The 23,817-nt window shown below is 32.8% G+C and overlaps 1 protein-coding gene across 3 annotated transcripts in view; it reads left to right on the top strand.

The window, feature by feature from the left end:
* The window catches only part of LOC129756378 (neogenin), a 502,299-nt gene that overhangs the window by 440,406 nt on the left and 38,076 nt on the right, over window positions 1-23,817 (top strand). For all 3 annotated transcript variants that reach the window (XM_055753237.1, XM_055753236.1, XM_055753235.1), the window contains exon 2: window positions 22,447-22,758. In XM_055753237.1, coding sequence (XP_055609212.1) covers window positions 22,447-22,758 — 312 coding nt within the window. The remainder of the gene's footprint in view (window positions 1-22,446; window positions 22,759-23,817) is intronic.

Here is a 23,817-nt window from a genome sequence, read left to right as displayed (position 1 = left end):
TTGTGATTGCACGCCATCCCAGTCTTAACAAACGAAAATGTGTTGTCACTTGCCAAGAAGCCCAATCAATGGATGAACAAGAGTTGCTCGCTGAACTGTCGCACCAAAAAGTGATTGAGGTGCGGAGAATCACAAAAAAAACTCCCACTGGAGTTGTCGGTACATCCACGCTGATATTAACCATCAGTAGCACGGTCATACCGGAGTTTATCCATTTTGGATTCCTCCGTGTCCGAACCCGACTATACTACCCGTTGCCCCTGTTATGTAGGAATTGCCTTCAGTACGGACATACAAAACAAAAATGCACCAGCCCCCTTTCGTGCAGCAAATGTAACTCGAATGAGCATGACAGCCAGAACTGTAAAAATCATCCGTACTGTGGGAACTGCAAAGTTGAAGGTCATTCGCCAATAAATAGATCGTGCCCGACTTGGTTAGCCGAAACAGCCGCCTTGAAAATTACCACCGAACAAAATATCCCGATAACAGTTGCAAGAAAAATGATCCAGCAAAAGAATAGCACACCAAACACATTCGCCAGCATTGTAAAAACAACAGACCAGCACCAACAGAAAACAACGAACAATAGCACACCTCAACCACCAGCCCAGACTCAACAGAAGGAAACAATTCAACGACAGCAGCAGATTCAACAGAAGCGAACAAATCAAATCACTGCACATCTCAAACCAGCATCCCCCCCTCGGAAACGGATAACCCCTCAGCCCTCTCCCTCGCAATCATCGGACGAGGCCGAAGAAGTACGTTGCGAGAAAGCAAATGGACCCCCCAGCCAAATGGAACAGATCAAATCGAATACCCCCCAACCCCCTCAACTCCCTTCTCCCTCTCCTAACCCTTTCCAACCTTCCCCTAATATTAAGACAAATGACCCTCGGCCAGTGAAAACTTTCATTAAAAAGTAATTAGGCCTTAATAAACGATATTTAAATTAATTGCAATAAAAGTTACTTTTGACCGGACCGAATTTCACTTCCTTTATTATATACGGTTTTTACTTATTAACTCTTTTCGGTGAGCTTTTTGAAATTTACGTAACGTTTTAGGTTTCTTTTCTTCACCCATCAACAGATGTCCCCCAGAGTAACAAGAAACTTCACATAAATATAAAAATAAAAAAAAAATCATTTTGACTCACCGAAAAAAGTCAATAAATAAAAACCGTATGAAAAGTACCGGTGATAAACTTTAAATCATTCCTTTATTTTTGCACTACTGAAGCAGTCAGAATAACTTATAGTTTTACAAAAAGTTTTTGCACTTCTTGAACGGTTATCGTCAAAGGACGAATCGGCTATTTGATTCTAAGATGGCGACAGATAACAAAATTCGACTTCTTAAGGCCTTTTATCCATTACCTATATTGTGAGGGTTTCATGCGATTTTTAGTTATTTACAGCATTTTAAGGTTTAGCAAAAGTCACCATCTTGGATTTCAAGATGGCGTCTGATAGAGAAATTCGACTTAAACTGATTATGCTATTTTATCCAATGAGCATATTGTTAAAATTTCATGTGATTTTAAGTGATTAAAATCATTTTAATGTTCAGTGAAAGCCACCACCTTGCATTTTCAGATGACGTCTGATAGTGAAATTTGTCTTCTACTCGTTGATCTCTTTCAACCAATACCCATATTGTGGGAGTTCAAGTGATTTTCAGTGATTAAAATCATTCTGATGCTCAGCGGAAGCCACCATCTTGGATTTCATTATGGCTTCGGATAGCGAAATTCGACTTCTACTAGTTAAGCTATTTCTCTTAATACTCATATTGTGGGGGCTTCATTTAATATTTAGTGATTAACAGAATTTCAAAGTTCAGTAGAAGCCGCCATCTTGGATTTCATGATGGAATCGGAACGGAAAAATTCGACTTCTTCTAGTTTAGGTTTTTCACCCAATAGCCATATAGTGGTGGTTAAATGCGGTTTTTTTTTTCATTCACAGCATTTAAAGTTTAGCGAAAGCCGCCATCTTGGATTTCAAGATGGCGTCAGTGAACTAAATTCGACTGTTACTGGTTGATCTCTTTCAACTGCGATTTTATGCGATTTTCAGTCATTTACAGTACTTTCAAGTTGAGTGGTAGCCGCCATCTTGGAATTTAAGATGGCGGCGGACAGCGAAATTCGACTTCTAGTCGTTTAGCCCTTTCACCTAATAACCATATTGTGAAGGTTTCATGATATTTTAAGTCAGGGTCGTAGGAAGAACCAACTCATGGGGGGTTATGATGACAATTTTTTTCCTCGAACATTTTTGCTTTCATAATGCATATACAAGAAAAAATGTATATTTACTAAGTGTAAATCGTTCTGATTAAAGTTATTTTGCATTAAAAGTTATTTATTTTTGAAAATAAGTCCTAGGAGTTGCCAATTTTTTTTCATGAAGTTTAAAAAAATATTTCAGTTGCCTCCAGGAAAGTTTTTCAATGACTGGTGTGCCAACTGCATCGTCGATAAAAGTCGCAAGTGATACAATGATATAGAAACGACTATAATCGAAACAAAAAAAAACGGTATTGAACGCTTCATTTAGAAAGAATTTTTTTTACTCATTTTATTTTATTTTTTTAATTTGAGCAAAATTGAATGCCAATCTTGAATTTATGTTCCAAATCTGAATTCTGCATTATGGACCACAAAATCTGAATCTTAATTCCAGATAAAAAATCCTATGAATATAAAACCAAAAAGCGAAATTTGTATCAGAACCTTTAGCTAGAATTTTTTTATTTGATTCTGAATTGGTAGTTTTCAATATGATTTTTTTTTTTCAATTAATAATTCGTAATTGATCTTGGAAATTGAAATAAAACTGTGAATGATGAAATTTTTTCACATTTTTCAATTCTGGACTCATGAATTTATCTTATGTTTCAACGTCGCATTAAAATTGAGGATAAAAATTTCCGATCCAAATCTTAAAAATGGTTTGAATTTTAAATATTGAAACTGATCCAAACTTATAATCAAGAACAATAAACTGCATACTTAATAGATATTTTTTAGCAAAATTCCGAGCCGGGAAAATCCAGGCAATTTTATCTTAAAACCTGGCGAAATGAGGGCATATTTTTTCAAAATGTTCCTCAAAATCCAGCCAATATGCAGGCAAATTTTGGAATTATTCCATTAAAATCAAGACGGAAAACACGTGGAAAACTTTTTTTTTATTTTATTGAAATACATCAGCCGATTCAGAATCATATTAAGGCTACCAAAAAAATGTTTATGTTTATTTTGATAAAATTTGTTTAAAAAAATGATTTGGACACTAGATACATAATTCTAAAGACCCAACTGAAATTTTCGTATGATTTTGCAAATAAATACAGTGAAAAAATCTGGTCAAAATCCGGTCTATCTGGTAAGCTTAGTCTATTTTTGTTGAGATTCAATATTTGAGATTCCATTACTATCAACAAGTGAGAAATTTTTTGAAAAACTATTGTAGAATTGTGGTCCTGGAATGAGATTTCGAGATTTCGGAGTTTAGATTGTTATACTATTGTTCATCAAAATTAGATTAGAAATGTCAAATTTTATGCTAAGAAAAAAAATGGCATTTTTGGACCTTCATGGGGGAGGGGGCCAAAACCCCCCCGTTCCTACGGCCATTTTCAGTAGTTTACAGCTTTGAAATTAAAAGCGGAAGCTGCCATCTTGGATTAATGATAGCGTCAAGCAACCAATTTTTTTTATTAGGGGAACATGCTCTATTATGCGCCATCTAAGCGATGTTTTGCTATGTTTTCCACATACAATTTCTGTAAAAAAAACGGGTGTGATCGATGATGAAAAGTGTCTTCTACAAATGCCTATGGTTTTTTATTACTCTAATTCCTTTAGTTGCTTTAATAACTAGATTTTTAGAACCATATTCAGAAAAATAAAAATCAAACTGGACTAATCGAAATTTAAAAAAAATTAAAAGTAGATTTTTTTAGCTTAATAAACGCTCAAGATGCTGTTTTAGACTTTTTGTTCACTTTCAATGAAAATTGGCCGTTTTGTAAACTTAATGCTATTTTCGGCATATAACGATTGGCGCGTTATAACGAGCGCATGGGCCGTGAGAAAACATAACCCATTAAATGCATATTTTAGCGAGTTCAGTATGATTTTTCAGCATATAATCATAGTTAAAATTCTCCACTATCGATGGGTCAGAAAATATTGTCATATTCATTTTTCTCTGCTTGGATACACCTTATTGATGGTGTTTCAAAGTTTACATGGAAATGAAAAAAAAATTGTAAAATTTTAACGCCTCAGGAGTGTTTTAAGGAAAAATACATATTTGCTATGGCCTATCACAGAATTTAAAACAATTTGGTAGTATTTTGCAGGCTGAAAATGTTACAGAATCTTCAAAACACGATTTGCGCGTATTAGCCACATGGAGCGTTATATGAACTTTTCCTTCTATTTGGGCCCTTTCATTCAATGCTCATATTGTAGAGATATTCAAACCACATCCGAAGTTTTCAAAGATTTTTATATATTTTTTTATATTTTAACTCAATACCAACACACATAACTAATCAAAAATGTGTTAAAATAGGAATTCCAATTAAAATATGTGCTATCTAACCTTAGCGTGTCCTGTTTGACATCTTGATCTAGAACTGGCACTAAGTTTTATGGCGGTTTAATAATCAAGCACTGAGTGCTATTATAAAACATGCAAAAGAAAGCTTAGAGAAAACTTCTAAGTTAGTGTTTCATTATAGTTTTAACAGAGCATTCAAAACTCTTTCAAAACAACTAAAACAGTTAAGCTTTTTTAGCGTTTTCAAAACTATCTGAAAACATATGGTCGAAACAAGAATATAAGCATTTTGCATGACCACAATGAAACCGTCATCAAAAAAGCTGCACAACAAAATGCCATAATAAAACCATCATAAAACTTCCTTATGCTGGTTGGTTTAATCTGTGTTACTTGGGGATTGACGCTTTTATGTGGTATCATATGGAGAACGATTTTTTTCAGTCGTAACAAGAAGCTCAAATTAACCTAAAATATTTGTATCAACATATTTTACTCACAGTTTTTCAATAAATCACAACCACGTTAAGCAGACTAGATACCATAACTCAATCTGAAGCTTCCGGTTCTTCGGATTCGTTCTTGAGTCGTAAGGCATCGGCATCGAGAGTAAGTTCTTGAAACTGGAAGCAAATGAGGCAAAGTATTCATCACAGCTGACCTATCACAGAACTTGCTTGATTTGGAAATATAGAAAAGGTTTGTCCGTCCAAAACATCCACAAAGTTTGCATCCATTCTGGTTTTTGATGTATTGTTGCACCGGAAAAATTGAATTCCACACACATTTCAACAATTCGGTTTTTTGGCTCTTAGGATTTAGCTTGGCCTCTATTAACGCTCCATTCCATTATGTCATCCAAACTTTTTTAATAAATAAGATATGAAAATGTTTTATAATTAAAACAAAATAAAATATACTTGAATAGATCGTAAAATGCACACTAAATTAACTACCAATTCTAAAGTCCATTTGCATATTTGCATTTGCACTCTATCGATCGATTGATGATTCAACAAACGGGGTGAGTGCGCGCAGCAACTAAAGGGCTGGATTATGTTTGCATTTTGTTGAAATACCGGTCCGCGCAAATGGAAGATGTAAATGTTTGCCATGCAATATGAGAAACGTAAGTGTGTAAGCCTGTCTGCCAGGCCTGTTAAACTGTGGGAATTTTCTCGACAGTTGAAATATTTGCATGCGGGTATAATTCACACCATACTCGATGTTTCATTAAAACGTTTGAAAGGATCGGTGCTTTAGAGATGTAAACTGCGAAAAATGTAACTTCTGGAATGCGTTAGCTGTTGGCTCTGATTTTTTTCTTCAGGAAATAGAAAAAAAAAACTTAAAAATATCAAATTATTTTTCTATTGATTTTTTTTAATTAAACGCTGTTCACTGTTGTTTAAAATCCTCCAAAATGTCACGAGCCTAACCAAGCACTTTGACTCAGCACATGCGACCTCGCATTCAACCATTAAGAACCGCCATCGGGTTAATTTGCTTGCAAACTCATAAAACCATTTATCTTAATGGATAAATTAAACCGATTTACAGATGTCATTTTAATGTACCCTCCAAACAAAACGAAAAAAAAACCGTGTCTACCGTCACAACCCAAATATGTGGGAGTCCCGGCTGACGGACGTCCACTTGAATTGAATCCGGCAAACGATCGTTTTATGTTTGTAGGTTTGAGAAACCACTCGAGAGAGTGCTGGAAGTGATTTTAAATTGAATGAAGAATAATGGGAGTCCATCATACATATCCAAACACTTGTCACAGAAACTAAAGCTTAAAAATTTTTTTTTGAAGAACGATTGACATGGCAGCCGAGCTCATCTTATCTGAAGTGGGTAGTGTTATTGGGATGATGAGGGTATTCTCCACAATTAGAAATTCGTTTGGCATGCTCGAGCTAATGGAAGCACTCGACCAGCAGAATATGGAACGAGTGCTCACATTTTCATAATTGGCATTGAAAATTGGCAGTTATTTGAGAGAAGCACTTTTCAAAGTACTTCACTCTATGAGTTGAAACCATTTATTTACACATGAAATTATACTGAAAAATTAGATAGTGGCATGAAATTGTACAAATTTCATGATAGAAAATACTTTAACTTTGTACGAAAATTTTGGAAAACAGAACAATCCTATGATTTTCCAGCAAAATCTTTTTTTTTTTTAATTTTTTATTGTATGATTATATTTTTTTTTTTCATCACATCCTATAAATATCAATCCAAAAATAAAGATCTACGTATTCCGATTTGCGAAAATTGAATAAACTACGTATTGATGATCATAAGCAACATGAGAAATATCTGGAGAACATTGTCAAAACGTGAACTTGCCGTATTTGCAATGCTAATTGATTGTGCACATTTTTCTAGTTGTTTTTTTATTATTTTATTAACCTAATAAGGTCAGTTTTTCTCACTTACACAACAACTCATAGAGTAACCATATGCAAAAAATTACAACTGTTTCTCAAAATCTAAGAGCAATTTCACTCGTGTTGGAAGGAAGTGGTAGAAATTTTGCCACTTGTAGCCAATTATGAAAATTTTACAACGCAAAATATTTTTCAAAACCTGCTGCCGTCAAAGGTTTTTACAACACTCTTTCTATTTCAAGCGGATCTGATATAAATACAACTATTTTTGCATCACAGCATGCAAAAATAAACACAGTCTTGTAAAAAAAATTAACGACTGCAGATCTTGAAAAAAAAATTTACATTGTGAAATTTTCAAAATGTGCTTGAAGTGTCAAAATTTCTACCACTTTCTTCATTAACGAGTGAACTTGTTCTAAGTTGTTATATTTTGATTTTGATTTTGTTTTAAAAATAATAAACTATCCAAAAAAAAATCAGACAATTTGGGTTTTTGGGCACTACAAATGTTTCAACGATGATTTAAATAGGACCTCTCCTTGTAGGTAAATAGGAAAAGGAAGAGGAGCCCATTCAATTTTTTGCATAACTCGGGAATATATCAAGCAAATGGAATCAAATATTCAGGGAAGGGTGTTTGAGGGTATGACAAAGGTTTCTATGTTAACCTATCATTTCTTCTAGAGCACACTGCGAAAAAAGAGTATACACCACAAAGAAATTCATTATCTTTCCTCCTACACGAACCAAATCTAAGCAAATATAGGTACTTTCTTTCAGTGATAGTTTCCGGAGAATCTATTGGACAATGGACATGCAGTACAAAATCAGACGTTTTTAAGAGTTGAGTCCAATGACAATTTTACTGAATAATCGGACGTCTTGTTAAAATAATTTAAGAAAATCAAGTATTTTTTTAATATTCAACAATTGGACACTTTCTTGCTCATTAATCATTATTATGAGCACGGCTATGATATCAGCCAATGTATCATTTTCATATATTTGTTATCAAATGTTTTTATCTTTTAAAATTCATTCCAATCAGTTTTTCGCAATACTTATCACTCAACATTCAATTATATATCAATTATTATGAAGAAAAATAGAGGTTTAAGTCAATACTATTGACCAAAACAGTGTTTTTGCCAAGACACCCTCGATAATCGGACGATTTCGATTGACGGACGTTTCCTTCAGTCCCAATAGCGTCCAATTTTCGAGCAAGTACTGTAGTTTCAGAGCCCTATCAGTAGAGCATATCAAAATAATAACTCAAACATATGTCATCGAGATTTTTATATATTTTTCAGTTACAATAGGGTACCCAAAATTTTCAACTGTAAGTTTCTTAAATCTGGGTTATATCTTATTTCGATTAACTTTCTAGAATAGGATTGAACTCATTTTTAAAGATAAAGAATTGTTAAAAAATATTGTTATCATATCATTTTTTGATATGCATACAACTTTCCACGAAACACGGACATCGAAGTCAACGGCCCAAACCGTACTTTAATGAGTTAGCTTACAAACAAAAATATGACCCCTATTTAAGCTCTTTTTTCTCTATATTTTGTAATAAATCCAGAAATTAACTAATTTTGATTAGAAAATTTAGAAAATAAATAGACCTTTCCTGTGTGATTTTATCCGAGAAATCGAATGAAAGCTGTCTTAGCCACCACACACTTCGGAAAGTGAAATTATGGCGAATTTTGACCCAGAGGCGTTTAATTGCAAAAATCATCAAAATTTAGTTAAAAAACGCTAAACGTTTCTCCATATCTATATCCCTATTTGAGGTAGATTTGAAATTTCAAACACTTAATTTTCACCCTAGTTCATGCATATTTCATAATTATATGTTGGTATAAAATTCATGCTTTAAAATATATTTACTTGACATCATTTTAAGAAGATTTTAATACGCGATCGTCGCCTTTCTATGCCAATTAAATTAAGTTCAAATCTTTAACAGTGTCGTCGGTATTTTTTTCAACGAAGTTTCTTCTCTGAACCTGAATACTCAAACGTAATTCCCAGATAAAAACTAATTTCTTGATATAAATAATAATCAGAAGTATATTAATAGACTTTTGAATTTAAATTCAGTCAACAGACATAACGTGTAAGTCTTCTATACAAATTTCACTTAAATTTTGATATTTTTTTTTTTTCAAATAATAAATTTCAATCCAGTATTAATTTGAGATTCCTGTTCAACTGAATTTGATTTCAATCCAGAACTTTAACCCTTCATTTCATGATTTTTCATTTTTTCCCTAAAAACCATTTTTAACAGTTGGAAATGATGAGTACTTTAAAAAAAAATTAAAATAAAATACGATTTTTCACCTTTTCCATACATTACTTGTTGCAAATTTGTTACTTTGTGAAACGAAGGGTTAATTGAAATACTTGTTTGCCGCTTTACTTTCTTATCTAATTCCAATAGTTTAATTGGTTTAATACCTATTTAAATGTTATGTCCGGGTCCGGGTAAAGGGAATAATTTTGAGCACAAAATCTTAAAACATTGTGGGCCTAATAATAGATAAATCGTTTTCTTGCTAGCCGCCAATATGCTATACTCAGAAGCATAACTCGAATGTTTCAAATTTAATCATGAAATTTTATTCTACAAAATTGAACACAGCACTTTCGGTAACTCAAACATACCTAATATCTCAAATTCAAAATTGAGGTTTTTGAGATATAGAAAGCCTAATATTCCAAGCTTGAATTTCTTCGCGGTCTTTAATGTATTAAGGTAGGGCTAAAACTCATTAAAAATTGAAATTTATAAATCATTTTCCGTTCTTCAAAAATAAAACCTGGATATTGACCTGTAAAATATATAGCTTATAATCAAATTTATATTTTAAAGAAATCCTAGATCTGAAATCAGATTTCTTGAATTGTCTTATTCTTGTAAATTTATTTTCTGCATATCGGTGAAAATGTATAGTCTTGGAGAAAGAATATAAGAATTGAAATTTGATAAGGATGGAATATTGCCTTAGATATCATAAATAAAGCTCAAATTCCACTATCGAATTCCAATTTGTAACCAAATTTCAATTAAATTGTGTTAAATTGAGTGAATTCATACTGTTCATCAAACTGCCTTAAAATGTTTTATTTTATTTGTATTAATCAATTCGCTACCTAGAATTGGATATAAACTAAGATTTCCAGATTGCCCGGTTTTTTTTCGGGTTTGACCGGCTTTTTAATATAAAATTTGGGAAAAGTCCGGTCCAGTCAGGTTGTCGGGATTTCATTGAAAAAGTCCGGATTTGGCCCGGGTTTGTTCTCACTCTCATTTAAAATGAAACAAAAAAACATTTTTTGAATTTATGTGTCCAAAACGCCTTTTTTGCATCAAGTTTCATATGTATAATCATGAAAGGTTTTTTTTTAAACTATAGTAAGATTTGCCGATTATGCCGCCAACCGCCACCAACCTAGAGGATAGCTTTCAACTCTTCTAACCCAGAGGTCATGCGATCGAATCTCGGTCACAGCATAAATAGTACTCTTTCTGAGGGTTGGTGGTTTAAGCATTTGTAAGATGCTAGCCATCATTTTCTTGGAAAATGTACGCCTAGTGTTAAATAGAATTTATATCACTTCAAAGAAACATGAAGTTTCACTGAGATCCTGTATGTGTGTGTGTTCGTTAAAAAAATATTGTGGAAATCTGCTGAAAAAATTATAAGAAAAAAAATCTTTTTGAATTTTTTTATCATGATTTTTGTTGAAAAATGCCTGGGTTTTGACTAAATTGCCCAGATAATGCCAGATTTTTGGTCGAGAAGTTTAAAATAAAATTCTTATATTTCAGGCAGGATTCGTTCGGTTCTGAAAAAAATCTGACAACCTTTATATAAACGCATTTAGCTCCGTATTGACGCAGAGGTTTTTTTTTTCTATAAAACATAAGCAAATGAAATCGTTGAAGGTTATAGAAAAGTTTACTATCCGATTGATTGATTAAGGTAAATATTGTCTCGATTACTTGATGGAAAATAATTAAGAAAAAAATCGTTACAACTGAAAATATCAAAAACTTCATAGGTAGGTTTGAATTAATCTTAACAAAAATGTCAACGTCTTTCTTTACAGAAGCTCTATTTTATAATACTAATGTTTTATCCTTTTTTAGCTTAAATTACCGAAAGTTTGTTTTTTTTAAATTCTGGAATAACACTAAGACACGTGGTTGAAGATTTTTCTGAAATTCAATGGATATAATTAAGCTACATAGTGCACCGTAGACGCCGATTGGAGGTTAATTTTTTAGATTTTTTGGCTATTAAAAAATCAATTAAAGTGTCCATTTGAAAACCCCAGCAAAAACATTTTAACGAATAAAATTCATTGGAAAAATCAAGTCAAAAAGATGACTATGCTGAATGTAGTTTTCTTGGCTGCAATACAGTTCTAAAAAATTAATGGGAAAATCGAAAAATCTCCAACGTTTAGTTTTAATTCTGAATTTCAATCTCAGTTCATCAACCAGTAATCATGCTCAGCGGAAATTACAACATCACAAAACACAGAAAGCGTGAGTATGTGATGGCAAGGTCCTTCCTCAAAAACTGTCTCAACACTTTTTCTTTTTTTTTTTTTCTTAAAGAGACCATTTCCGGATGACTGCCGCCAGTCAATGTCTTCCAAAAACCATTATATTTTATGGTTCGGTGGTTTATGTATGACTATGCTCAGAGAGGGAGAGCACCACGCTTTTACACGGGATGGCACATAAATTCTGGATTCCTCAAGTTTTTATAGAGCCTAGCGAGGGTGAGTTCAGATAACGAAAATGGCGCCAAGGATTACCCACCAACACACACTAAGAATGGAGTTTTAGTGATTTTGTTCTTCTATTTTCTAGAAGAAGAAAAAAGGAAGGGTCGTCTTCGTCATAATTCGCCTAATGCGTCCCGAAGAGAGGAGATGGAGCAGTTTGTTGCCGGAAGTACTAGTTTTTTCCCCTTCGACATTCGAAATGCGCTTTCGTTTCGTTTTCGTCAAGGGTTGGTCGGTCACACTTTTGTGATGGGGATGAATTTTTTTTCGCATTTCGTTCCGCCAATTTGTATGTGATGGAATCCGTTTTGGTTCGCAGCGGGAGGGAAGCAGAACTTTTCGCTCGCATCCAACAATGAATGGTGTGTGTACTCGAACTTCCGGAGGCTTGCCGGCACCCTTCCGGCATGCAGGCGGCAGGCAAAAAAGCAAAGGGGCGCCAGTGCAATAACATTACTCCTACTCCGGCAGCCATCGACTGCGTCGGGGAAGAATTCTTCTCGTCTAGCTAGCTGCCAAGTGAAGTCTTTATTGGCGAAAAAAAGGCTGCCGAGTGAAGGGGAGGAGAAGGTGCATAAAAATTCATTAAACTAACGTTATTTGTACTATCCAGTGCTGCAAATTTTCAGTGTCAGTGAGAAATTATCAGCTGACTTTATTGCAGTGTATCGGTCAGTTCAATTCCAACTAGATTCATACGAGAATGAACTGAAAGCTCAGTCCTGATAGCTCTCTGCACACTCATTCACCAATCGGCAACATCGGTGCTTAGTATACATTCAGGCACTTTGCAGGTTCAAGAGGTTATCCAATCTTCATTTTCAGTTTCAAGCGAACATTGCTGAAAGTGAAAAAAGCTTCCTTCTATTATCATTAAGTTTAGTTGAATGGTGACAAAGATTGTTCGACTCGCTAGACATGCGCAAATTTCAGAATTACTGCTGAGATCGCTTTTTTTGAAGGATTCTGATAAAAAATACGTCTGTTTCCAATGGTGTGAAGAGGTGGGAAGGTTTAGAAATGAGTGTTCGGGTTGGCGAGACAAACGCTGGCGAGGGAGCGTGTAGACGAATGTGGGGGACAAAATTATGACAAAAAGTTGGCAATAAAATGACAAAACATGACAAATGTGGTAAAAGTATGACAAAATTATGACAAAAAAATCTGACAAATAGGAATGAAATTTACAATACAATGGAAAAATATTTACTAACACAACTCTGTCGAAAATATGACAAATCTGATTAAAATGTGACAATATTTTAACAAAAATATGACAAAAAAGACAAAATCATGGCAAAAAAAAATGACAAATGTCGTAAACAATTGACAAAAATATGACAAATATAACAAAATTATGACAAGCGTGGTAAAAATATGTCAATAAATTGATAAAATCATGACATGAAATTGTGAAGTCAGACAAATTTATATATTTGAAAATTTGATATCAAAAGAACAAAAATACGACTATGTCGTCAAACTATGTAAAAATTTGACAAAATGATTAAATATTACAAATCTTCCAGATTGTTGTCATTTTTTAACCACATAAATAATTTTATTGTCAATTTTTTGTGATAATTTTGTTTTAATAATAAGATTTATGTCATAATGTTGTCTTATTTTCATCACATAACACATGTTTTTGACAAAGTTTTCTCGAAGTTAAATCATTTTATTGTTAAATTTATGTCGTTTTTGTCAGACTTTGTCATAATTTTATAATTTTGTTGTCATGTTTTGTCATTGTATTGTAAATAATTTGCTTCATTTTTGTGTTATTTTTCATATTTTTATCACATTTGTCACATTTTTGTCTCATTTGTCGGATTTTTGTCTTATTTTTGTTATATTTTGTCATTTTATTGTCAATTTTTTATCATATTTATGACATAATTGTTTGACTGATGTCATTTTATTGTCAAATTTTAGTCATATTTGTCAGATTTTTCTCATACTTTTGTCAAAATTTTATCATGTTTTCAACATATTTATCACATTGTGTAATAATTTTGTCATTTTTTGACCTCATTTTATCATATTTTTGTCATTATTAATTACCATAAATTCAATTTTTTTTATATACATCCATCCTCTTGTCCCGCTTCAAGTAAACGTATAGTCTCAGCGATTTTCAATTCGCGTTTTCTTTTCGAACCCCAATTCACAAATTGCAAAAATGGCAAAAACAAATGCTTGCTGAAATTATCAGCAACTTTTGCTGACACTGATTGCATGCTTAAGCTGCAGTCACTGATCAAAAACAGTAAGTGACAGAAATGCCCAAGCGAAAGACGCTTTCGTAGCTTTCGAGTGAAACAAGTTAGTTCGGGTTTACGAGTGAGCTTTCTACTGACTGATAGACACACTCACACAGCTTTCTGTAGGCACGAGGATGACCGAGCCGATCAGAAGCTTTTATATTTGTTGACTTTTCTATTCCGTTCATTTCAGATGAAGCTTATTACACTGATAGAATATCACAGTCAGTATCATTCGTGCTTGAAGATAATTTGCAGCACTGGTACTATCTACTCAGGCGAGTAAACAGAAATCAATTTCGCTGGAATCATCGATGGAAAAAGTAGGGTGGTGTTTATCTTGTTCCGGAAACTCTGGCGCGCTGCCATAAGACGCTAGCAGAAGAAAAAAAAATACAGATAAAGTACAACAATGTGCCCAGAGTGTATCCCATTGGAATAGCACACGTCTTTTTTCATGCTCTCGTTATGTTGCGGCCAAGTGTATCAAATCGTGTCTCGAGGCTCGTCGTCGTCGTCGTCTAGCCGGAAAGCGAGAGGAAAACTTTTATTTTCTATCCCCCAAACAAGCCGAAACCCCGTGTAATAACATTGGCAAATTGGTGGTCACGACAAACTTCCCGGCCGGCCACAACATAAAAGTACGCACATAAGTCCACGAAATGGTCCGAGGGGAGCGGATTTTTTTTCTGCTTCTTTATCAAAAGACTTTGGGCGACCACGAAATGCGGGGGTTTCAATTAGATAGGAATATAAGTATAGAAAACGATGTGTATGTAAGTCGTAAGCTTCAGTAAGAAAGTGAAATTGGTTTGTAACTTCTTGACCCATTTTTCCCCACAGATTTTGGTCAAAGGCAATATCTGAACAACAAAAGAGGAGGAAGAGGTGCGGAGTTTATTCTTTCGAGTTGTTATACACGACAAACTAAAGCCGAAGAAACACTTCGATCAAATTAGATGTTATCGATGGACTGAACTCAATGGGCACTTCATTTCGACAACTTGGTTCTATCGTCTTTGTCCGATGATAGTTTGTTGGCCAGTCCGTCGTCCATTCATCAATGAGTGAAAGAGTATCTAATGACTAGTGTTGATGAATTTTACAATCGATGTCGGTAATACAGATATATCAATCAATGGCGCTCCACCGATCACCGCTTTGGTGAATGAAGAAATTTGAAGCTACACAGCTTGAAGGCACTCCATCTTTCAATACGTTTTTATATTTAGTAGGACTGTTTGTTCATTTCCAAATCGAATGTTGATTACAGATAAAAACTCGGATTGATCATCGAAATCAATCTAATTGAGAGGATCATATTCGGACCAACACTGTGGAAATAAAATTGATGATATTTTTAAACTGACTGTACCACTTGCGCTGATTGAATGGCTTCAATTTTTTTAAATCATATTAAAGAGAAGAAAATTCAATAATTTTTTTCAAAACTGAATTGTTTGGATTTTTTCAGTTTTGTATTTTATCTACAAGCTGAATAAACCCTCATTAGCATTTTGAAGAATAAAATTCAAAAAAATATTAAAATTTAAATCAACAACTTGCACCGAGAAAACCCAGAAAAAAATAAGACTTAACAATAACAGAGAATAACATTTTAAAATGATTTGTTTAAAATTCAAATCATAAAAAAGAACCAATCTTTAGACGTAGAACACAGATTAGTAGTTCAAAAGTACCTTCTGTAAATTAATTTGTACAGAAAATATAGATTACAGCTCAAAAGCGTCGGAAAAAATAAATTTGAATGTGAATATTTAACGCAAATCTTGAAATTGGTTTTGAAATAGGGATATATCAGAGTATATACTTAGATCAATCATTTATCGTCATTAATCAGAATCAGAACCCTCAAGTTCTAACAATCAGTTCGGAATTCATCAAAGTTTCCTTTCAGAACTATTCAGAATTATATTTCAGACTAACCGAAAATAAAATCAAAAAGTCATTTTTTAAAAGTATTCAAAAAATAGGACCAATAGGATCAGTTTAGATTAAATTTAACAAATGTATGAAAAATTAGGCAAATGGATCATTTTCAAGTGTGATTTCTTGAAACCTTCATTTGACCACTCAGACCCCTCTGATTTTAAGCGCTCAAGTTCAAACTGAGTATGCAGATTTGAAGGAAAGACGCAGATATTCAAATCAAAAGTCATAAAGCAGGATATTGAGGTTTACTAAAGTTTAAATTCGGAGCTTTATCATAAATCATAATGACGAATCGAAATTAAAAATCTCAATTTGTTACCAAAATCACGAAAATGATAAGAAATGCCTTTATACCAGAGGTCGACAACCTATTGAGTAAAAAGAGCCGGGAACAAAAATTTCGAAATTTCAAATTATCAATCAAATCCTGATATTTGAGTGAGCATTCAATAGTAATATCTTGACTCAGAACAGATACCATAATCTCAAAAACTTATCTCAAGTTCAGAATTTTGCTAAAGTTTTTAAAAAATTTCTCACTAGCTAAATGACACACTAAGGACCGCAAAGAAATCTAAGCCAGGAAAAAACCAAAATTCGGAATTGTATATCTCAGAAACCACTAGTCCAAACTCTACAACTTTCATCTTTTGGTTGATGTTTCGTTCAATTTGGCTAAAAAAAGTATCGTTATAAAATTCAGAACATTAGAGTCATGCTTTTTAATGTAGCACACTTGAGGCAAGTGATAAAAACGAGAATTCTCGTATTTGGTCCGCAATGTGGTAAAATGCAGTTCTGAATCTGAATAATAAATTTGAAATGAGATTAACCTAATTTGGGGGTTCTAATTTTATATTATCAAATTCAAAATTGTATTGTATTGTGTGTTCATATTTCGAATTCTTAATCCTGTTTACGATTCTTGATAACGATTTGAATCGTCATTAGAAATTGAAATCAAAAAGTTAATTGAAATACTGGTTTAAATTTGGTTTGCATTTCGTACAATTTTTGATCCATGATTTTGAAAAGGCATTTTCAAAATTTAAATGATAATTTTCTGAATATGAAAAAGACTTAGAAACCATTCTAACTTTTTTCCGTTTTCAGATTTGAAATTCTTCAACTTTAATTCAAACATAACAATGCTTCAAAACGTCGATCCAGAACTGAAATCTCAGAACCAGATTCATCATTCGAAATTTATATTTAAATTTAGACTCACAATTCGGATTTGTAAAATTGAAATAATGAATTCAGATTGAAACCCAATACTTCAAAATTTCAATTACAGATTTGATCTGGGCTTTGAAACAGATTTCACATCTTTGATCATATGTAAAATACTGATCAGCAATTTAAATTCAGAAGTCGGATTGAATTTTGAAAACAGATTAAAAATTTTAACTTTTAATTCAGTTTCTGAATTCAGATTCGAAATTAATATTTAAACTTCATGTTCAGACTCAGCTCAGCAGATTAGTTATACAATCAGGATAATCATATCAATATGACTTATTTGTCGAGGAATTCAATTCGGAGATATCACTTAGCTGTAATTTTAAAAGCTTGTTAAATTTCAAAATTTGATTGAAAAATCACAAATATAAAGTAGAATTTGAGTTTATTTTTCAAGTTTTGTTATTTGAAAAAAATATATCCACAGGATTTTAAATATGGAATTTATTTTAAATAAAAACATTAGCTGGAGAAAGAAACATTTTATCTTCAATTTAAAATTAGCGCAGGTTATTGGTTTATTTTTTTATGAATGTTGCAGTTTTTCGGAAGTAAAATTTAAACTGAAATCTTTAATTTGCAATGAGTTTGCATGAATCAGAATTGAACTGAATTTTTTTTTTAAATTTTATTTTAGTTGATATTTTCGAATTAACTCAAGAGTTCAAAGGATTTGGATTATTTGATGTGAGCGTAAAAGAAATATTTTTTAATCATTGAAAGCTTCCTTAAAAAATATTCTTCACACAAATCAAATAAGTCAAATCTACCAAAGATATCAACTATTGCAATTGATGAGAGCAATTTCACTACTTTGTTACTTGAGGCTTTATCATTTTAAGATTTAAGGACGTATTTTAAAAGGTACGTTTTAATAGAAAAAAAAAACTACCAATGTTAAGAACTTTATGATCAGTATAATCGCATAACATATGATTAAATTTAATTTTCTTTTTAATATTCCTTAATTTCATACTAATATTCCTACCCTTCATCCTTAACGACTACTAAGACATTGCCGGCGCCGTTATTGAGCTTTTTCAAAGGGTTTGCAGAATTTCACGCATAAGAAAAATGCCAAGATATAATTTTACGTCAGAAAAGACATTTTCGGGCATTTGCTGGGTATTTTTGGCAAACGAGTTTTTCTTCTTCTTCTTCTTTTTCTTTTAACAGCATAGCCATAACATGTAAGCATCCTGAAAATGAAAGGCTTGCGACCTTCGTTTTTCTTTTCAACGTTATCTCTGTTACATGTAAATATTCATTGCAAAGATTACTACGGCCAATCAACCATGTGGGCGGCATGCATATAACTCACCAGTTAAAAGTGCCATGGACCTGGAATCACGATTTATTAATTCGGAAGATCGGAGAAGATCTGCTTGGAACCAATCTGACAATGATTTAGGAAACATCAACTACCTCCAAATTTCGCGGAGAACAGTCAAAAGCAGTCAAGCAGTCAAAAATTATGAAAATTTCATTCAATTCCGAACAACACTTGAGTGTTTTCTTATGATTTGTGTCCATGAATTAATTATAATAGTACTTTTTAACCAAAGTCAGTGTACATTTTATTATGTGTTTACGGGTTTTGATTACCGCCAGTTGTTGTTATCTTTTTCAGTTGATATTTTTCGGTTAATCACCGAAAAATATCAACACACTTTATTATGATAAACAAAAAATCTGCCCTACGGAAATCAATACACAAAAAAAGCTTGCCGAGAAGATCGGAAGCTCAGATTGGTACACAAAATTCAATGTAATTTTGCAAATAAATCAATGAAAATCCAATAGATTTCATCAATCATCAAATGAAATTAAATAAAAAAAATAGGTAAAGGATCTTTTTCGAATGTTTATTTAAATCAAATATTTTTCTTGATTTGGTAATTTTCTTGATTAGCAAGTCCTCTACAAACACCGACATTGTCCGGAATCTTGATTGACGGAATTTCGTGCTGGGGAAAATTCGCTTTAAGATTTTCCTCCTGCGACCATCATTTCACCTCCTTCAGAGAAAGCCACAACAAATAAGAGGTCCAATGCTACCGTTTTGGTGTGTTTAGCTTGCTCCAGAAACAACAAAATGTTCTTAGTTTGATGGACATTTTTACAGGCAATAGTGAAATTATTTTTTTTTAAATAAGGTATTGATGAATAAAACCATTCTTTGCGCAGATTTTGGTAGTGAAAGTTTTTCAAAATCTCTTGTTTCAAATTAGATATCACTATTTCAAAATTACAATTTTAAACAGCACAAAAATATCACAGTTTTAAACAACCGATTATTGCTTGACAAACACGATAACCGAGCAGCAAAATAAGAGATATAATAGAACCCATTAATATTAACTTTTATCTACTCGCCGTTTTATCCTAAACACACGAAATATTGTTTAAAAAGTGATTTAAAATTTCAGTTTTTATAACAACTTTGTTTATGTTTCATTTCACCCAAAATCTCTGTCAGATTTTGTGCTTCCATCGCCTATTAGAACGATTTTTTTATGGATCCAAAATATTTAGACATCCGCACGAGTCAACGCCTACTCGAACTCTCCTGGGCATTATTGGCAACTGAATAAAAAATAAAACTATTCTGTAAACTTAATGGAAAGATTAAGTCAAAATAATAGCTGATCAATACGTACGAAGTGTTTTACTGGCATGATTAATCAATATTAAAATATTTACCTGAATTAAGATTTCAAATTAAAGTTGGAAAATTTATTTTAATTATATTCTAATCTTTATCCAATCCTAATTTCGTACCAGCTTTTCAGAAGTTTCAAGCGCAACTTCGATTTTTACTACACATTTTTCAAGTTATTCAAATGTTTCATGTTTCACACAGTCTCATGTTTTTATCAAAGTTTTTCAAGTTTGACAAATCCACAATCATAATAAATACATGGAAATTAACAGATTTTTTTTTTATTTGATCTTACTTGAAAACTTGTTTACCTTCTTACCAAAATAGTGTAGTGATACAAATTTGCCTCTTCATTGTACGAGATCTTCGATAATCATTTGTGAGCATTGATTTTTTGAACCTGGTTAAAAAATTATGAAAATCAAATAAAATGTTTTGCTATCGTTCCTCCATATCGAATACAAGCTGTGTATAATTTTATTTTATTTATGGTAAGGCTTTGATGAATGGTCTTTAAGCCGTTGGTTGTTAGAACCTTATGATTTGAAGATGATTAGCCAATTTGTTTTAATAAATCTTCTATATCTTCTTTAATATATCTATTCTAACAAGAAAAACCTTGTAGAAAATAAAAACCATATCATTTTGATTTGGTCGAAAAAAACAATGAATGGCTAAATGAGATAAAAAACTATTGTTAGCTACATTTATATGCATATATTTTTTCTGAATTTTTTTTCTTATCAATTCTTAAACACATATTTTTCAAAACTATTTTCTGACGCCTCTCATCATTACATACAATTTTCATACACTATGGTCCACAATAGGCTGTTTTGGTTAAGTTTAACTAACTTGAGTTCAAATAAAATAACTCATACGTCATCTGGTGGCGATAGTGGAAGTGGAAGTGGCGATACGTATTGGGTATCATATGACAACGAATCAAGTAAATATATATCATTTGCCCTAACTGTTGGGTTGCACAAATGTCATGAAAGGTTGAGAAGTATTTTCTATGTAAGGCTATTCAATTCAAAATCATTTGATTCGAAAATTAAATATCATCCCAACCAAAATCATCAAATCAACTTAGCATATAGTCATCGACAATAAAAGTTCATTAGAAAATAATTCTGATACACATTTTGTGTGTAAATGTTTTCAATACATGGACGTATCTTTTTATTTTTTTTCCACCTTTTTATTTATTCACGTTTCTAAAATTTTCATGGTACAAGAAAAGGAATAATTTTTTGATATTTATTGTAACTGCCATCCCTGAATACACGCTATCAGAAGTTACATAAATTTCTTGAATGAGTGCTTCCATTTTTTCTGCTAGAGGACTCCGATGCTGTAGCCTTTTCATTGTATGGAGAAAACAACTGTGGTTAGTATTGGTGAAATATTTTTGGTAAAAGGCTCTCTTCTGGAAAAAAGCTGTAGTCATAAACTCGTAGTATAAAAAATCGCTTCTGGTCACCAAACTCAAATATCAATTTAGGCCAATTTTTAATATCTAATTCAGCCATATAAATCATATTAGCGCCGGATAAGTTTTACAATAACTGTCAGCCAACTGCAACGTTGATATAAAGAAGAAAAACGATTATAATAGGAACAAACAAAAGAAAATATTAGTGCCGTTAGCTAAAGAGCCGCTGAAACAACAAACAGCTTTGGAACAGCTTTGGAACAGCTTTGGAATTTGATATTAAAAATCATATCCGATTAATCCTCAAAATGAGATTTATAAAGTTCTACATTCAACTTTCAACCTTCAGATGAACACACCTTTGAGCTCCAATAATTACTTAAAACTTCTTTATCGATAGTAGGTACAAAGCAATTTACACATTTCATAATGAATAATTTTTTTTTTAATGGAACGAAAGAATCTTCTGGTCAGACTAAATAAATTCAACGTCATGTTTAACAAAAAAAAGCAATAGGGAATGTGTTTAATGAAAACACGCAGAAAGAATAAAGAGACAGGTTATATAGAAAATAAATACGTCTTTTAAATATTTTTTTTAAAGTTGACTAAACATAATTTCAAGCATCTGGTCTCATTCTCCCATCAACAGCTTTCAATCAAGAATTTTTCACACTCGCGAATTACTCCATCCACATTTATTGCCCCCTTTTTTTTTTAAAAAAAAAACCCGCATATCCTGGCTGAAGTCAACACCAGAAGCATCATTACTCTTTTTTGTCGTTTCGCCTTGTTTGGTCAACAACATGTGATTACAATTAAGAAGTAACGATGTACGAGTAGGTACCTACTGGTACTGCAAAAGCGTGGTGGCAGCGTGAAAAAACTTGTTCACCCACAACAGCCAGCGGTCATAATTGCTCAAAATTTAATTAAGCTATCGTCCTCGACCGCGATCGTTTGATTAATTCGTAGCAGCTACGGAGTTATTATTCATCAACTATCTTTAATCATTCCGATTGCAGTGTTTTCTCACAGTTTTATTAATTGTTTTCCCTTCATTTTTTTTTCTTTCTTACAGCTCTGGAGTTCACAATCGAACCGGCTGATTTGACGGTGCCGGAGGGAAATTCGGTGCTGCTGCAATGTGCCGGCAGACTTAGTGCCAAGGTGCTACGGGAAGGTAAAATTGCTCCCAACATTCGGTGGCGGGGTCCAGATGGACAGGATATCGGAATCGTGGGCGATACCTTCCGGTCCCAGCTAGCGAATGGATCGTTGTACATCAGCTCGGTCGAGAGCAATCGCGGCCTTACTGGATTCTATCACTGTCTGCTAACGGTCGATGGGATCGGAACCATCGTCAGTCGATCGGCGAGGATTTCCATTGCTGGTAAGTCGAAAAGTTTCAATTTTTAGTTCAAATTCAAGACACTCTTCACAATGTTTTCATTATTCATCACCTAAATCGCATTTTTTTGGCAAGGCATTAATATCTGGTCCATCAACTTTTGTTGAATTGAAATTAGTTGTGCCCTGATAATCACCAGTTGAATATCGTCCTCGACGTTTAAATATGCCTTTCTGTGAAGAAATTTTCTCAATTTCTAAATGGTAGATCTCAAAACTTTGAAAAATTTTCCAGGACGAATCAGAAAACTTTGTCCAGTTTCTACCGATAACTAGATTTTATCATCTGATTAATGTATGGTTCATCGGTTGAAGCAATGCTGGGGGGTTTGAGGGCAACGAAAATGTTGAAATTGGGGATCTTCAGCTTTACAGTTGGCTGAACAGTTGTCTAATAATATTAAGACGCTTGTATTGGGAGCTTAGTGTTTTTTTTACAAAAGTGATCTAGTGAAAGCTTCCAGAGAGCTCAACTTTTAAATTTGGAGGGCGTTGAAAGGGCTCCTGGAGGCGATGAGGTCATATTAAAATTACCATTTTCACATATTAAGAAACAACATAGATTTGAAATGACAGCTAGTTAGTTCAATGTACAACAATGAAATGACGTTACAGAACAAAACATCAAGTGAATATAAAATCTATAATTTCACAGAGGTGCAAAGAAAGTTTTTGAATGTGTACCTCAATCACCAGCAGATTTTTTTATTGTTACCGATTTTGTCTATCTCCCATATCTATGTTACATAATCTGGATTTGGGTTATTCTAAAATCGATTTTTGATAGTTAAGCTTGAAAATCTGTCAATTGTATTGACTCAAAAAAAAATGCTGAGAAAAAAAAATTATTAAAAGAATAAGTATAAAAAGGTATCTGTTATGCTGTCATGCACTTTTTGGAAAGAAATAATGACAGAGTTTTGACTTGTTAACCTTTTTTTTTTGAAGTTTTGATAAGTTCATCATTAAGCAGCAGCTCAACTTTGGAAAGGTTTCATATTCAGATTTTAGGTTTCAGTAAGGTTTCAGTAGGAGAATAATA

Source organism: Uranotaenia lowii, chromosome 3 (genome assembly GCF_029784155.1).
Source record: "Uranotaenia lowii strain MFRU-FL chromosome 3, ASM2978415v1, whole genome shotgun sequence".
NCBI classification, from domain to species: Eukaryota; Metazoa; Arthropoda; class Insecta; order Diptera; family Culicidae; genus Uranotaenia; species Uranotaenia lowii.
Note: the sequence above shows the minus strand (reverse complement) of the source record. Positions and strands in the feature narration are given on the sequence as shown.